Source organism: Bacillus rossius, chromosome 1 (genome assembly GCF_032445375.1).
Source record: "Bacillus rossius redtenbacheri isolate Brsri chromosome 1, Brsri_v3, whole genome shotgun sequence".
Classification (NCBI taxonomy): Eukaryota; Metazoa; Arthropoda; class Insecta; order Phasmatodea; family Bacillidae; genus Bacillus; species Bacillus rossius.
The window spans coordinates 379,436,730-379,455,872 of NC_086330.1; the positions used below are offsets into that span (position 1 = coordinate 379,436,730).

The 19,143-nt window shown below is 38.0% G+C and overlaps 1 protein-coding gene across 1 annotated transcript in view; it reads left to right on the forward strand.

Moving 5' to 3' along the window:
- The window catches only part of LOC134528586 (uncharacterized), a 65,107-nt gene extending 46,491 nt beyond the window's left edge, over window positions 1-18,616 (forward strand). The window contains exons 6-12 of the mRNA XM_063362336.1: window positions 1,767-2,029; window positions 5,106-5,282; window positions 6,745-6,993; window positions 8,528-8,686; window positions 10,341-10,433; window positions 10,584-10,743; window positions 15,259-18,616. Of these exons, the coding sequence (XP_063218406.1) occupies window positions 1,767-2,029; window positions 5,106-5,282; window positions 6,745-6,993; window positions 8,528-8,686; window positions 10,341-10,433; window positions 10,584-10,743; window positions 15,259-15,446 (1,289 nt within the window). The 3' untranslated portion in view covers window positions 15,447-18,616. The remainder of the gene's footprint in view (window positions 1-1,766; window positions 2,030-5,105; window positions 5,283-6,744; window positions 6,994-8,527; window positions 8,687-10,340; window positions 10,434-10,583; window positions 10,744-15,258) is intronic.
- Window positions 18,617-19,143: the final 527 nt, after the last annotated feature.

The following is a 19,143-nucleotide window of genomic DNA, read 5'->3' on the forward strand; positions in this document are numbered from 1 at the left end:
TTTATGTTCCCTGTACATCCAGCACATTTAATACGTTACTTACCCTGTACACACTTTCATTTTACTTTCTCTACGATTAGCAGTTTCGGTCCTGGTTGGACCAAAACACTAAATAAAAAAGAAGTTTTTGTTTGCTTTGGGCAAACCATTGCCTCATTTATGTTACACAGTGGCAATCTTTACGTGATTAGGCCTACGCCCTTGCTTAATTTTACGCGTTCCTTACAAAGTGCCAATAAGCCTTTAGCCTAGTTCTCCACTGAGTACTTTTATGTGATATGTATAACTGTTTTTCATATATTAATAGTGATTATTGTTTTTATTTTATTAATTTCATAATGTAAAATCTAGTGTTGTCTCACATTTGCACTTACTTACAGAAAAATCTGATACTAACACGTGTCTTCCCGTTCATCAAGGTGGGCTAGAATAGGATCGTAGATCATTCAGAAAATTACCGCCTATTATTTACTCGGATTACCTTACCTACATTAGACTGTTCGATACTTAGTATTTAACACCTTCTTAAAAAAAAGCTTATAAGAAAGGACACATTTTGGTATCCTAAACTATATGATATTACTATGTATTTCTAAAACGTAACACTGCAATGCTATATTTGATATATACTATACATTGGCAGTCGCTAGCTAATATCGGGTACGCGTACAAAGAACAAACTCAAAGCCTAACTCATTTCTGGTCTATTTTATTATTTTCATTGGTCTATTTTATTATTTTCATACTAGCTAATGCGTTGCATGCCTCAATAATATTTTTTTTTTTTTTGTAATTTATTGAACTAGGTACACATATACAAAACATCTCTCTATTCCTTTCTAATTCTCTTTCTCTCTATCTCTCTAGATCTCTTTCTACATTTATATTTATATACCTCTCTACCTCTCTTTATACCTCTATATATGTCTCTATATCTATATCTCCCTATCATTATCCTCTCTATACTTATATCTATATCCCACTACATATGTCACTCTATAGCAATGAAAATATTAAAAATCTATGTTTTACCTATCTATATTTTTACTGGTCACAGGTGTGACATATGTATACATAAACACGTACGTATTCGAATGAAAGGTTGTGTCAAAATTACAAAAACAATTGGTGAAGAACTTTCCGAGATTTAAAATTTTACATTCTTATTTATATAGATTTTGTTGGATTTGCTAACAATTACAGCTTTTAAGTCGCCGGGTCAATTACGGAACGGCCATCAAGGTACATGTAATATGATATTACAACTTAAGAAACACTCCACACGTACATTCGTCGCCATCTGAAATCATGTGTTTTTTTTTCCTAACCTAAATTAAAACTAAGTGTGTTGGGGAGGGTTCCGGGTTAGGCAGGGAGACTAAGTGCGTCTCAGGCCGAAGCCCATACGCTCTAATCATACAGGGTGTTAGCTATAAGGAGGGGTAGCATGCATCATGTGCTAGGAGGGGGATTGGCCAGCCATGGCAGCGATTGGCGCCATGACTAACTCCCCTCACTGACTATTCTAGACTATAAACTAGATAAGTTGGGCCCAGGTAAAACCTGCATAGACACAGGGAAAACCCTGGGCTCTGACATGCGGGATGCAAAATTTCATGCATTAATATCAAGCAGGAGGCTTACGGGAAAACAGAAGGATGGATCCGGAAGAAGAGTTGGACGGAGTAGAAAACAGTCTACCATGCGGTGGGGGACGTTGGGGGCTTGGACACTGATGTCTAATCGTGTGGTCGCGCCCGCTGCAGGTAACGTGATCGGCGGTGGAACGGCGACCGGCGAAGGAACGGCGACCGGCGAAGGAACGGCGACCGGCGAAGGAACGGTGACCGGCGAAGGAACGGTGACCGGCGAAGGAACGGCGACCGGCGGCGGAACGGTGACCAGCGGCGAGGCGGACTCGGACAGCCACCCGCCCCACATCCACGCCATTGACGTGCAGTGCGCCAAGGACCAGATGACCATCAACCTCGAGTTCAACACCGCCTTCAACGGCGTCATTTACTCCAAGGTACGCTCTCAACGTCCGTTCGCGTCGCGTCGTGGTGCTGAAGTCACGGATGTGACGAACGCAAATAATATTTTCATAGATACTATGACACGTAAACGGAGATGGATCTCCCGAACATTTTTCACCATTTTTTTTTATTTTTTTTTATTTCCAAAATTCGTTCAACAGATTCTTAAAAGAATATAGAAAATGTCAATAAAGTCAACAAAAATGAACAATACAAACAATCAAATTAATTAAATCATAATATCACATCAAATTTGTACTAATTAAAACAAAAATATTAAATACGGTACATCAATATACAAACAAATCATCATAAGTTATTCTAAACATTATTATAATATTCATTTAATGTATAAAATGAATTTTCTAATAAATAGTTTTTGATTAGAACTTTAAATAGTCTTGGGTTGCAATGGGAGATTGCTTTTAGTTTATGAGGGAGTGCATTGAAAAGTTTTATGCCAGAGTACAGTGCACCTTTTTGATACCTTGATGTATTATTACTTGGCACATGAAAGTCGGATTTATTTCTGGTGTCATAAGTGTGTATTGCACTGTTATTATCAAAACTATCATTATTTTTAACTACAAAATTAATTAATGAGTATATATACTGACACATCATAGTAAGTATCCTTAGATTCTTAAACAATGGTCTACAAGAATCATAGTGATTAACATTAGACATTATTCTAATAATTTTTTTGTAGTAAAAAACATCATTAGCATAGGGTGATGATGCCCAAAAAATGATCCCATATGACATTACAGAATGAAAAAACGAAAAATATATTTGTTTTAAATAAAAAACAGATACAGTTGCTGATAACGATTGAAGTGCGAAACAAGCTGAACATAGTTTAGGTATCATTTTAACTATATGTTCCTTGCCACACAAGGTATTGTTTACATGCAAGCCTAAAAATTTAACACTATTTGCTTCTGTAATTTTAGTATCACTATAATTCAATTGAACTACAGGGTTAGACTGTTTATGTAAGTGAAATTTTAAGATACTTGTTTTATCAATATTTAGAGTAAGATTATTAGCATTAAACCATTGATTTAATTTATCACATACACTATTTAATGTTTGAATTAATTCTTGATTTTTAATGTTATGACACAATATGCTAGTGTCATCTGCAAATAAAATTACTTCAGACTGATCAGTTATAAAAGAAGGAAGATCATTTATATAAATCAAAAATAATAATGGTCCCAGGATCGACCCCTGAGGCACACCAAGATTAATTAACCCTTTATTTGAGTGAACTGTACTATGTCTATTATCAGAAATTTTTACTAGTTGATACCTATTTGACAAATAGGATGTAAACCAGTGGAGCGCAGTATTTCTAATACCATAAAATTGAAGTTTATTTAGCAAAATTTTGTGGTCAACACAATCAAAAGCTTTAGCTAAGTCACAAAAAATACCTGCCACATTCTCTTTATTATCTAGTGCTTTAAGAATAGTAGAGGAAAATTTGAAAAAAGCTTCATTAACAGATTTCCCACTTCTAAATCCATATTGAGACTTAGATAAAATATTATTTTTTTCAAGATAATCTGTTAATGTATTATTCATTAATTTTTCCAGTATTTTTGCAAAAGATGAGATTAGGCTAATAGGTATATAATTAGATACTTCATCTTTATTACCTTTTTTATAAAGAGGTGTCACCACAGAACATTTTAGTCTACCAGGAAATATACCTGATGTCATGGAAGAGTTAAAGATAAAAGTAAGAGGTTCACTAATTATGTCAATGCATTGCTTTAATAATTTTATGGAAATTTCATCAATTCCTGAGGATGCTTTGGGTTTAAAAGCTTTTACAATTTTACAGATCTCTATTATGTTAGTAGGTGTTATGAAAAACTCATTATTTGTTTTGTTGATAGCGTGATGAGGAATTATATTTGGCTGGATGCCTATTTTAGGTTTATTATTAAGTTTTTTTGCAACATTAAGAAAGTATGAATTAAAAATATTAGCAACATGAATTGGTTCCTGAACAGTTCTATCATTCACAGTTAGTTTCACCAAAGTGGAATTATTTTGTACACGGTTCATTTCCGCTCTAATTAATTTCCACGAAGTTAGTACTTTATTAGTTGAATTACTGATAAGTCTGTCAAAATAAAGCTGTTTGGCCTTTTTAATTACTTTATTCAAAATTATACAATATCTTTTATATTATATCGCGTCTGCTGCTTCCACGAGGAACGGAAACGTAACAAATGGTAACCAATGAGATTGCATTTCAATGTTACAAAATAAAAAAAAATATTAAAAAATATTTAAATAATGTTTAGAGATCATAAAAAAAATTATAATTTATATATTATAATGTAACTGACCTGACCTAACAAACCGGGACAAAGGATGAATAGTAGGCACTAACGTAATTTTTTTTTTACATATTACTTGCGCAACAATAATCCAAATAACAAGTAAAACATTAAAATTTGAAACTTTAAAAAATCATACTCGTAAACAAGAAAGAATTTTAAACGCCGCATGAATGCACAGGTATTGTGATGAAAATTAAAAAATTCGATATCTCCTAAAGTACCATTTTGAATTTCTTATCTCCACCGGGTTTAATGAAAAGAGGAAGTTAAAGAGCATAGAATAAAAGTATTTTGAATTAAACAAATTTTTTTAACACATATCGCCCAACTACACATGTACCCATTCCCTGTATCATGGTCACGTGGGTGGCAGTCAAATGTCTAAGCGACTAAGGGGAGCACCGACAGATGTCATCAAAAGTTTTGTAAACGATTGCTATTATGCATTGGAATCACTTTCCACCCTCGCGCAGGGCATGTTTGAATAAAACTGTTGCCAATCTGTTTCCTTACAGAGATTCAGCTTGGGCATTTTCTGGAATACAGCTTGTGAGTTAGGTTATGTTTGTATCCCAACAAGGCACAGAGCTTATTTGCTATCTTACTCGAACATCTTGGAATACTGCCCTTAGTCTATTGGCGAGATGTCTATCCTGAACTGCCAGATGCCGAGAGCGATGATAAGTATGCGGGTTTGAATTGTGCGCAGGGTTTCTACAGCCAGCCAGCGTGCCGCTATGTGCAGCCCGACAGTGGCCAGACCAAGTACTCGTTCACGGTGAGCCTCAACTCGTGTGGCACGCAGTTCATCGAGAAGTTCAAGGAAGAAGGCCAGGCATATCTGGAGAACGTTTTGGTACTGCAGAACGAGCCGGGCATTCAGGAGGTAAGTGGTTCTTCCCCGGTACGTGCATGCTATGTCGCAGAAACATTCCAAATTTGGGAGATAGAAGTCATGAAACGCCATTTTGGATTCAGTAGTTTTTGGTATACCTAATATTTTATTTAGCTCTCGTTTTTTTAAAAAAAAAAAAATGGGTTGTCTGTAAAGTCGGTTTACGGACGATAGTTTAACGTGACGTCATAACAAAACATTGATGAAATTATTGATCCAGAAGAAAAGGAAATATCATATTCGGCCTGAGACTGAGCCGTAATTGGTTTTTGCAACCAAACCATTTAGGCATTAAAAATGTTATATTGTTTGAGGAAGAATTTATTTTTAATTTTTCTATCTTTTGTATGATAAAATTACCTCTGCATATATTTATGAATTAAATCGAATCATTTTTATTGAATTATCACTATTTTGTATGAATACAAAGGAGTGAAATGAAATGTAAAATTTAATTAATAAATTTACTTTTATTTGCATTCATTAATTCAAATATATTTATTACTTTTGAAATGTTGGGTACGTCGTATTTATTTATACAAGAACAAAAAAAAAAATTTACAGTTGCCAGGAGTTCAACCGTTAATCTTTGGATCAGCAATTAGCTACGTTAACCACAAGACCACGACGCCAATATCGAAAAGTCGATAGTTTCAGATGGTATATAATCGCAATAAAAAATTTGTTCACGGTAGGGGAATAATATTATTTCGTTTTTATTTTATAATGTGTTACAATATTTTTTAAAACATTGTGCAAAAGATCCCGGGTGTAATTTGAATTATGTGTTACTGTAAAACACCATTGTTGGTTCAAAACGTATTTGAATATTCAACATTACTTTTAAATAACCGTACCGATTGTGCTGAAAATCGGTGGACGATCGTTAAATTACGTAATTTTAATAATTCAAACGACGAAAATATGATTGAAAAGTCAAATCGATGGTTGTTCCAATCGAGTGGAAGAGAGATGCCACGCATGCGTACAATGAGCATAAAGAGAAATGCCACGCATGTGTACAATGAGCAAACAGGGCACATCCGTAGTGGGACATCCGTAGTGGGACACTTTTTCGTGCGTGCAGCCGGCGTTCATCGATTTTTTAGATGTTGTAACGTCAAAAAATGTTATTTAAGACTTTACACATAATTTAAATAATTGCCTGAAGTTGACGGTGGCTGTATGTAAAAAAATATTCACCCCATGACACACATTGTTGAAGTCATATTTTTGTTAGAATGTTTACTATAATTTTAATAAAATTATAAATAGTCACTATTTTGACTCTCATAAAATTGATTAGCCTAATGTTTGATATCTACCTCAACGAATAAAAACTACGATAGTAAAAGATAAAACATAATTTTGGCATTAAAACTTTTGAAACCAAGATGGCGTCTTTCAGAATTTTTACCAGTCTCTCTACTAAGGTGCACTGTTGACGCGGCAGGTGTGGGACACGGTGCGGCGGGTGCGCTGCCTGTGGGAGGGCAAGCTGAGCAAGGCGCTCACGGTGGCGGTCAGCGTGGGCATGCTCAGCGAGGAGGCGGTCACCTTCAGCGGCGACACGGCCGTGGCGCGCCTCGACGTCAAGTCGGGCCGCGGCGCCTACGGCGAGACGGCGTCCGGCCTCGTCAAGATCGGCCAGCCCATGACGCTCGTCGTTTCCGTCGAGGGCGACCCAGGCTTCGACATACAGGTCGGAAAATACCGTAAACTTATCGCTTAGACAGGTAATTAAAGTATTATCTTTGAAAGATTTGTGCAATGGGAGTGCATGACTTGATGTAAGCTTTTGGACATGCGCCATTGCTAAGCACATGTATGTAATGTAAATCTCAATGCTTTCCCATCTGTGCTAATAGAAAAACATTTCCCAGACATTGTTATCGCTTCAATACCTGAATCAATCAACATATTAGTTTCAATATCAGTACCAAATATTTCTCCCTGAGTATGTTTTGAAGAGGACTTTTAAATTAGAATGACTGTTGATGATGATAATAAATTTATATATGAGGACTAGGGATTCATATACTCTTTATCTTGAGATTTTCTCTTATTGATTTCGACTGCGAACCAAAACTCGCCGGTATAACTACAATATGTCCATAAAACAATGTCCCTGTTATAAATTTTAATAGTGTCAACGATCAACATTGTAGAGTTTTTGTTCAAGGTCTCAATTAAAGAGTAACTCAAACAGTTTCAGATAAGCGCATGCGCAAGTACTGCTTTGTTGTTTTCTAGCCTGCAGCGCCGCCTACATTAAATGGCGACTCCTGAGAATAACATGTTCTGTGTTCTGCAATTCGCTAAGAGTTGATCTGTAATTTCATCCCTCCCCATTGGAATCTCTTTGCACGTCGAAGTCCCTTACTGTTGCATTGGTCGTAATGGTCGAGACGAAGGAACTTCTTTTTGGCTGGCCTTCACATTCACCTGACATAACGCCATGCAATTTCTTTTTTCCTTTAGGGCTTTATTAAGATCGTTTCTACGTTTCCAGAACTGAGACACAGAGTTTAAGAGGCTATTGCTTCAATTGCTCTGGATGTGTTAACCAAAGCATGGGAAGAATTGGACTTTAAATTGAACGTGCACCATATAACTAAAGGGGCACATATTTGACATTCGTAAGAAAAACTAGGTTAGTTTATCTTTAGTTTGATGTATGTGCCATGACCCGGGTTCTTGAGCTCGATACCCAGGGTGAGCCTAGTAGTTGCTGGTGTCTCTGTTGAGGTGTTAGTTCACCGGGCGGGCACTAGGCTAGTCTTAAAGCATCTAGCTGTTGATGTGGTGGGTCATCGGCCCCAGCGTGCACTACTAAGCTCCTAGGCTATTGATTTAGGGTATGGTGGCTGAACACAATGAACACACGCACGTCATTACCTGACGGTGGTTCCTTGAACGGATGGGAAACGCGGGAAATGGGACGTCCGTCCTAGTTGATGACCCGTTTTCGACTGCCGTTGACCGCGGCCGGCCGAGGAGGGGGGCAGTGTCAGCCTGCATAGGCTAGGCTAGGGGTGCGGTCTTGCAGCGGGGTCCGGTACTGGCGGGGTGGAGACCGGACTTCACTTTCACAGGCGGTACGACGTCATATGTTTGGTTGTAGGTAAATAGACTGGGACATTCTTTTATGGACATACTGTGTTAAAGCCTCCACGACTCTCTGACACCTTGACACACGGTCAAGCTGGTTCAAGAGCAACGTGGCCTCGCCGCAGGTTCGGGACTGCGTCGCGAGGGACTCCTCCTCGACCAACGTGGTGCAGCTTACGGACGAGCGAGGGTGCGTGCTCAAGAAGAAGTTGTTCGGGGCGTTCCAGAAAACCAAAGACACCGGCAGCTCCCAGACGTCTGTCATCGCCTATGCCTATTTCCAGGTGAGCCAGGCCTTAGACGTAGGTACTTTGTGCGGTGTTTGCCCGATGGCACATTGTGATGATGTCCACTGTGTAGGAAATTTCAATTTGATCAGGCATCTTCTTCAAAAACAGAGGAAAACAATCAGAAAAGAATTTACTTGTCAGACGATTTAGAAAAAATGTTAAAATAACGGCACTTATTTGAGAACTAACATCTTTTTTTCTTGGCTTGGATTTAGTTTTATATTATCGTTCTATATTGTATAGGAAAGTCATTCATGACCCCTCCCCCACCCAAAAAAAAATTCTGCTAATGCTCTTGTCATTAAGTGAAAATGCAAGATCAATAACCTTTTCATAACATACAGTTTTATTAAAGTTTTTAATTACATGTTTAAGGATTAGCAGAATACCATTCTGTGTGCCATTTCATAGTTAGGTATGTAAACAAGACCTTGAAGTTTATGCAGTATTAATTTGAGTCTGAATGTTTCTGAGCAATCTCTGTAATACATAGTAAAATAGTAGTTGGATTGTAGTTTATAACAGAATGCAAACTAAAACGTAAAGGGTTGGTTGGAAAAAAAATCTTTTGAACTACCAGAAAATCTTTTGTGACACACGTGTGACAATTGATCCACCAGTGGTGGTGTCGATTCGCTGCACTGAACTTTGCTACACACTGCACTGTGATGCACCAGTTGGTTTTTTCTCCCTGGGCACTGCTCTACGCTAACACACACATACACAGAGAGAGACACACAGACACACACGCACCGTAGTGAGGTGCCAACGAGCCATAATGGCTTGTGTGAGCAGAGGGAGCGCAGACGATTGTCATCAGTTTACTATCAAATAGATTTTGTAAGCTGCCTAACATACTTACATTGCAAACAAGTTGGTCCATATCAATATTTCTACCTTTCCAGTGACAATACCTACATATGTACTTAATCAATCATTTGAAGCATTATAATTAGAGACCGGAAAAATTCGCGGATTCATTCGGCAATAGGCTAAAATTCAAGTACATATACCTTTTAGATGATTTTGCTATTAGCTTACTGTTCATCTGGACGTATCTCAACCAATTATAAACCCTCAACCAAAGAAAGATCGAATCACAGACAAACCAGCTGAGACGACTCACAAGTCAGCAGCCAATGAACTGGTGTTATTTGCCTGAGTGTACAGAGGAATGTGCAGTCTATCCTGAAGGCCGTCGAAACCGCGAATTTTTCCGGTCTCTAATTATAATAGAGGTTTGTATCAGTTCCAGTAACCTTTATGACATCCATTGGATGAGTGTTTGTACACACACATACACACACATATGTATAGCATTTCTAATTTTTTTCAATGTATTTAGATCATTTAAGTGTTATCTTATCATTACATGACTTTAATGTTATATATATGACAGCATAAACAATACTGAAATAAAATTGTTTGAATCATAATTGCACACAAACATGTACCTATGATAATTTTGTATTATTTTACTTGCTCTAAAAGTTAAGACAGAGCGTAAAATATGGCGAAAGAAGAATTTTTGTTCTAATTTAAGCCAGTTCTGGGTGAATGTGCTTTTAAGGCTTTCTTTCAAATTATCTATTTATTACTGTGTCTTGTTTTGTAGAATGATTTGTGTTTGAACATGCATTTTTTTCAGGCCTTTAAGTTCCCGGACATCATGGACTTGACAATTGATTGCAATGTTGAGCTGTGCAAAACAGATTGCGAAATATGCCCTGATCCCAACCAGGTGAGTCTTCGGGTGATGCTGATTCTTGTTTAAGGGTCACTTTAGTTCGTTAATATTTTGAATGCTCACTAATGATAAATGTTATAAAATAATTATTGTGAGATGAGTGGTTGTCGCCCTGCAACTGTGTCCACACGATGTCCCTGCCAGAGCCTGGACCCAGTAGCCCGAAGGAGAAGGGCAGTCCTTGCGGAAGGCAACGAGACGCTCAGTGATCCGGTGAAGCTCATCAGGGTCATCAGGGTGATATCCCCGGACGACCTCGACACCAGCAGCCTCAACACCATAGTTGCAGTCGACTCAGCCCAAGGTACACTGGCAAAGCATCCGAAGTGCCCATCTCTGGAACATGGTCCGGTCATATATTTTTTTTAAATATGTGATTTCTAATATGTTTCTTGCTGCCAGAGCCAATAGCTAGGGCCATGCATATTTCGCGAAAAGATCCCTAGACCAGCTGAAAGTTAAAACACTGTAGAATCGTCTGTGTTTCGTGATTGAGTCCAAGTCCATGTTGATTGTTACAACACCAATCACAGTAATTCAGCGCGTGGAAGCAAACACGTCCTGAGTGGCTCAGTCAGATAAGGCAACGACTTCTCTCGCAGATGGCCGCCAATCACAAGGAAGAAACCGCTGGTACAGATATACCTTGTTGCAGTTTAATAGCCGTTCCGATTTATTCGCGAAAAATGCCTGCACCTACCAATAGCTTATAAGTACTCCGAGAAAAAATAGTCACAAAGATTTTTCTATTGCTCTATAAGTGAACTAGAAACTGTTGCTGTCCGATAAAGATGAAATATAAGCCTAGCATTTTTTTTTTCAGTTTTTCTGCACAAATAAGCATAACGAAGGGAAACTAAAATACTGATTTATGTAAAATGCTGACAATGAGCATAGCAATTTTAAGGAGAAGAGAGTAATCGTAATGTGTACTTTATTTTAATTGGTTTAGAATAAAAGGCCCTTGCAACTTGGTGGACAATCAGTAAGTATGCCAGGGTTTCGCCGTGCGATTCGGGTTTTGATCTGGTTGGTTAACTCTCAGATTTTTCTGTGAAGGAACTTGGGCCACTTCTGTTACATCACTTCTCAACGAAAAGGCTTCTTGCTTTATGTTATTGACTGACGTGGTTGGGGTTCTCGGTCAACTGTAGTAAATTAGCCCCACGGTAGGAAAGCCACATGACGTGGCCGGGGGGTTTTGTTAGTGGATATATGGTCGAATTAATGGACGCCACCGTGCATAGGGGCACGGACCAGGTGGAGACTCTCGATCTGGGGTGGTGACCACAGAACAAGGAGGGAAATAAAGAAGTGTGACTCTTACAGTGGAAACTGAAACCATGTGTCGCTATCTGTTGGGCGGGCCCGTAACTACCAGCAAATAATAAATCCTGAATAGAGGTTCTCATACAAAACTAATTTAATCGATTCGAAAATACTACTTAATGCTGTTTTGCAATAAACCGTCATGTAATAAATAAAGGAGTAGGAGGTGCAAAAACTCATTGTATTACACACCACAAAATTAGTGGCTACCTAAATAGAGTGAATTTTCACTGGGTTGTATGCCTGATAATAGCTTATACATTACTTCTCCTAATAAATTAATGTAGTTATGTCAGCAATATATTATGAAAACTACTATCTAGTGGACGGGCCCAAAACTACTTCAAAACACCAGGTCTCAGTCTCGGTAATTAGAGTTTCTCCCCCGTGGTGGTGACGACGGCCACATGAGGCGTGACTTGTATCCCTCTTAAAACTGCCCAAATCCCCTGGACCCAGCCCACTCTCAGCATCAGACACACCATGCTGATCGCCCACACGGGCTCTGATGGCATTCCACACACAGACTGGTACCATCAACACACACACGTGCTCAGGCAAAGGAGGCGAATAACACGAGGTAGGCGAAGCTGAGATTTGTTGCATGGTGCTCGATACATGTCACTCGTACGATGTTTATAATATAAAAGCTAAACTGTAAAATGCCTTGCAGCACGACCAGATTACGGAGGTTCGAACCACCTTGTGGTTGGACAAGGGAATCGTGTTGGTGACAAAGTCTGACGAGTGGATACGAATATAAATTAATTAAACAACCGCGCCCTCCGATGTAGGTTCCGAGGATATAACCAAACGATTGGAATTAATTAAAAGGAAGACAGAATTACTTAGATCAGTTTTTACCAGAGATGAAGTCCTCGGAGTGCTGGAAGCATTCTGCTTCGGTTAGCGATGCGAAGAGACTGGGGAGAGACATGGCCGCCGAAGTGGTTCATCAGTACAAAAACGCCAAAAACCCAAGTACCATTACCAGAATCGTGCCGCTAATTCTACGTAAATTTAGGACGGAATATTTCCTTTGAAATTACAAGACAATTAATTAACCTTAAAACACTTTTAACAATTTACATAAACAAGTACGTCTCAAATAATAACATAATCAATTTCATTAGGCAGTCCGGGTCCGTTCTTATTAAGAGGTATTGAAGTATAATACTGTCTTATGACACATGAAAAGATGTGGAAACTCATGTTGAAAGAAAAACCATACTATATTTTTTTTTATTAATGTAAAAGAAAAGCTTATAATATTAATTACTTTCTATAGCATTGACTCGAATGCGCCCTCTTGCTGTTGTTCGTGGGGCACACACACACACACACACACACACACACACACACACACACACACATGCATATAACCAGTGTAGAGTTCAAATGCCATAAGGTGAAGTACTGGGAGTTGTGGTTATATATCGGGCTTTGTAGGGGCGCAGCCCTGGACAATGTCATGACAACAATGCCATTAAAAGAAGGGAAAATGCACACTACTGAGCATACACCACGGTGTATGTTAAAGAACCATTCCAGAATTTTCCTGGAGTGATCTATGTGAAGTGTTCACAAAATTTTTGTTGATGCAAAAGTTAACTCTTTCACTTATGTACTGTTAAACATTTTATTTAATTTTCAAGATGTCTGAGAATACTTTTTTCTTGTCAGTCACACAGTAATGGGCCTCGTTCCTAACTACACGACATTGAGTCCCGGCTTGTCCCAGGTGTCTGTCAGGGACTATGAGCTGATCTCCTTGACGAGGAAGACAGTTGGAAACAGAGGGGGTAGGGCGAAGGAAGGGGATTGGACACAGTCCCCAAAGGGTCGCTGCCAGGAGAGAGATTTACCGCGGTTCTTGAGGTGTTGCTATCAGGATGGCAACAAGAGCAAACAGCACACAAATATAACACATTGTAATTACCGTCATTGTCATAGATAACTGCAGACAATGTCATAGGCCAATCAAATATACTGTTCGTGAATGCCATCTAGGGGGGACTGTGGGCACAACACACTTTCCATAGATGTAGAGATTATAGATAACTACAGACAATGTCATAGGCCAATCAAATATACTGTTCGTGAATGCCATCTAGGGGGGACTGTGGGCACAACACACTTTCCATAGATGTAGAGATCTTAGATAACTACAGACAATGTCATAGGCCAATTAAATATACTGTTCGTGAATGCCATCTAGGGGTGACTGTGGGCACAACACACTTTCCATAGATGTAGAGATTATAGATAACTACATACAATGTCATAGGCCAATTAAATATACTGTTCGTGAATGCCATCTAGGGGTGACTGTGGGCACAACACACTTTCCATAGATGTAGAAATTATAGATAACTACAGACAATGTCATAGGCCAATTAAATATACTGTTCGTGAATGCCATCTAGAGGTGACTGTGGGCACAACACACTTTCCATAGATGTAGAGATCATAGATAACTACAGACAATGTCATAGGCCAATTAAATATACTGTTTGTTAATGCCATCTAAAGGGTGACTGTGGGCACAACACACTTTCCATAGATGTAGAGATCATAGATAACTATAGACAATGTCATAGGCCAATTAAATATACTGTTCGTGAATGCCATCTAGGGGGGACTGTGGGCACAACACACTTTCCATAGATGTAGAGATCATAGATAACTACAGACAATGTCATAGACCAATTAAATATACTGTTCGTGAATGCCATCTAGGGGTGACTGTGGGCACAACACACTTTCCATAGATGTAGAGATCATAGATAACTACAGACAATGTCATAGGCCAATTAAATATACTGTTCGTGAATGCCTTCTAGGGGTTACTGTGGTCACAACACGCTTTCCATAGATGTAGAGATCATAGATAACTACAGACAATGTCATAGGCCAATTAAATATACTGTTCGTGAATGCCATCTAGGGGTGACTGTGGGCACAACATGCTTTCCATAGATGTAGAGATCATAGATAACTACAGACAATGTCATAGGCCAGTTAACTATACTGTTCGTGAATAACTGTGTATGCCATCTAGGGGCGACTGAGCACAACACTTTCCATAGATGATGTATAGGGACCGGAAAAATTCGCGTTTTCGACGGCCTTCAGGATAGACTGCGCATTCCCCTGTACACTCGGGTAAATAACGCCAGTTCATTGGCTGCTGACTTTTGAGTCGTCTCGGCTGGTTTGCTCTGTGATTCGATCTTTCTTCAGTTGAGGATTTATAATTGGTTGAGATTCATCCAGACGAGCATTACGCCAATAGCTGAATCATCTCAAAGGTATATGTGTTTGAATTTTAGCCTATTGCCGAATGAATCCGCAAATTTTTCTGGTCTCTAATGATGTAGTTGGCTGCAAGGCAAAATTGTTGCAGCATGTTTTGCCGAGGAACCGAAATTTTGTGGACACGGCAGGCAGTCCTCCGCTCACCTGTTTCTCCCCGTTGTTTTCCCCGCAGCCCGAGAGGCGGTGTGCATGTCGCTGGCCAGCTTCCTCGCGACGGCCATGTTGCTCGTCCTGCTGCTGGTCTGCTCCTGCCTGCTGAGCGCCGTGCTCTGGCTCAGGAGCGCCAGGTCGCACAAGCTCGCCGGCACTGTCGCCCTGGGCATGTTCCCCAGCAAGGACATGTTCCCCAGCAAGGCCTGACACGTGCCACCGCTGCTGCTGCTGCTGCCGCCGTCGACCACGACGCCATCACGACGCTCCCATGCCGTTGTTACTTTCGGGTTGTAATACGTCAGTTCATCGAACCTACCACATCCCAGTTACATTTCTGTGGTGTTATGGAAGAGAGGGTTAAGTCAAAAACATCAAATTTTAAGAGAGTTGGAAGAAAGTCTAGTATTATTTTCACGATCAAATATTAGTCGTTATATTATTAATTATTGATATCTTATACAGGAAAAACAGAACTACAAACCATATAAAGTGTCAGAAGGCATATCCTTCAAATAATCCTTGACTTCCTTCCACCTCTCTTAAAATTTGATGTTTTTGACAACCCTCTCTTCCATAACACCACAGATTTCAGTACAATGTGCAACATATACAACAAAAAAAAGGGGGTTGTCCGTAAAGTCGATTTCACGGACGATAAATTTTACGTGATAACGTCATGAGAAAACATTGATGAAAAAAAAAAAATTGCATACTTCTTTTTAATTTTCAAATATCATTTACAGTTTTTTTGCAAATTTGTTTAAAATATAATCACGAACAATTAGTTAAAAAAAAGCCCACCTTAACCTGCTTGATATCACGGAAGATTTTTTCCTCGCACGGTTTGTTGGCCGGTTCCTCACACGCTCGGCTCAGGCGGAGCGTGACAATTTTTCCTTGCGTGCAGCTGGCGTTCATCGGTTTATAAGACGTTATCACGTCAATGATGTTTCATTATAGTAACAATACGTTTCTGAAAAAAAAAAAAACTGGTTTCATTAAGGTAATTATTTATTTCTGAAATGTGTCTGAAAATTGGCAGAGTTTATGGAATTTAGTACTCGTCCAGTATGTCTGTTCGATTATATTTTGTTTCGTAATGAATTAAAACACCATGTGGCACATCACCAATTCAATGCAAACAACTTTCGAAAATGATATAATATTAACAAAGAGATACTAAGCTAGAGCACTTTTTTAATAGTTTAGTGTGGCGAGTTTATATTTCTTTCAATAGCCCACACTTATGGTTAACGATAGTGTTAACCAGTATAAGGTGTGTTTGTTAACGTAACATTACCTACCTGTAGTACTGACTGGCTGATAATAGAGAATCAGTCTGCTCTAGGCGAATGGTTTTGTAAAAGTAATGTAATATTGAGTTGTTCCTGTAATGTTACTTTAGAAATGTGACTAAAAATTGTATCGTGACTGGCAAAGTAATGGCCCTTTGTTGATTTGGTGTGTGCCAGTGGAATTTTATTTCTCGAACATTTCCTTTGGGATATTAAACCAACTGTAAATATTTATTGAGCATTTTGAGTTGCTGATTCCTAAGGACCAAGTTGAACAGGAAAGTGATTGCTGAAGAATAAGCTGGCTAATGATGAATGACATCTGCTCGAGCATGAATCTGCATCGTACCACTGCATCTTAAAACTCAAAATGATAAGGTCTCTGCTTATCTCCCAATTTGATGAAAAAATAGACAGTGCATGATATAAAACTTTATCCGAATTACTTTTATTAAAGGTTATCCATAATAACTAGAACAAATTTGCAAACCGAATTATCAGTTCTATATGACAGTATATCTACACATGCTGTGAACATTATTATCTATTTTAATCCCATTACTATCTAGAAACCTGAGACACAATAGCAAGATACCAAGTAGTGCCAACAAATAATATTCATTTGGGCCCTTAAGTAGGCAGGTAACGAACATAAAATTTAGGATTTATAAAATTAACTTACAGAGTGTAACTAACATACTCAGTTTACGAGAAACCAAACCTCGCAATTTTGAAGGCATATTATGCCTTAAATTAAATGCTTGTTATTTAAGCATGTGAAATCTTTTAACACACATCCATAAGTTTAAAACATTGCAATGAATAAATAAAAATACATGTGCCACATAGTTTCTCTACCTCAAATAATGAACAAACACCCTTATGTGAGAATGGTTTTATTGCAAAAAAAAAAAGCAATTTAGATTTTAATATACGGCAAAATGACCTTGCTCAGCATTCATTCAGTAACACAAGTGCTCGATATTTTTCGGTCGGCTTGTAGGCTCTCATTGTTTATGTTATGTTTATATACAAGGTTTTGTTTTCAAATTTTATGTCACGTAACTGCTCATTTTGTCAAATATTACACTGTAAAAGTAACACATTCTTCCAAAAAAAATCCCCTGTCTCATAGTATCCTACCAAAATCAAATAAAAATGAACAACTCCTGTATATTACATAATATTTTACATCTCTATAGTTATTTTTCAAATAAGTTTCAACACGATGTTTGGGAAAACCATCCACTCAGCAAAAGTGTTACGTACCTGTAAAATCTAAATATAGAGTATGCCCTACTATCAGCAGCTGAAATTATTGTTGAGCATTATACCACGAACCTGCTGATTGGTTGCTGATGGTGGTCTAGCATTTTGTTTTAGATCTATAAGTGCTTAAATCTGTGGCTGCTTTAAGTGCAAGAATTCTGAGTGTGTAATGGCAGAAAAGAAAAACAGTGACTTCAAATATTTTAGATTTTAATATATTTCAAATTAGAAGTTTTCTACTGGCCAAACTCATATATCTATCAATATCAACATCAGACAATGCAGATGCAATCATTTCATAATATTACGTTTATGGCAAGCAGTCATCTCACAACTGATAGCAGTGTCTATTAACTTATGTTCCTAATTGTTTTGCTGCTGGACAGTAACTTAAGCGCTGACTGTATAAGAAGAAATGCAGGTAGTTAAGTAAGCCACATCTATAAACTTACCACCTTGAATAAGTATAATTGATATAACACATGTAAAAATATACAACTTGCAAAATAAATTTAAAACTTGTAGTGCCATAATGTAAAATTGAATGAAACAGTTTCCATTTTTATATTGTGGCTTATGTGAGATAGAAAAAAATTTCAAAACAATTTTCGATTCTTATGCTGAACCAATTTTAAGTAAATGGTTTTATATAAGTCATTACTATATACCTATATATGTATTTGATTACCCATTACTGAATGTGTATTTTCTATATTTTCTTTTCACATGAGTGTTTAATGTGTCGCAGAGCAGAAAGATTGTAATTAATATGACTATTCTTTTTAATTTTTGTAATAAAAAATAAACATCATATACCACTTGTTTTTTTTTCTTTACAGGTTGTTAATCAACAATAGATTAATAAATTTTCAATGCAGTATGTACCTCTAAAAAAACTATAAATTTTGCTTTTTAATGTATATTAAATTTTAAACGGGCCATTATTTAAATGTACTCCATAAACTATTACTGTTTTTTCCTTCAAGTTCTAACAGTGTACAGGAATTATAACATATTAACTACTACACGAGTAAACAGTTTTACTTATAAATCGACACACTATGTATTTATATTGATGAGGTGTACAATACTGGAGTGATGGGGAAATGCTGGGTTAAGAGCACCAGCCAGTGTATGGGAGGGAAAAGCTGACAGTGCATCGGCGCACAGTCGTCAGAGCAAGAGGGGTCTCGAGGGGACTTGGTTACACCAATGTGTCGAAAGTATCTATTGTAGACTCGTGCTCAGGCCCAAACGATAAGTACTGTAATGCCTCCTGGATGCCGATCAATCATGAAGTCAACAAGCGATAGTTTGGCATTAGAGTTACACAGCCAATC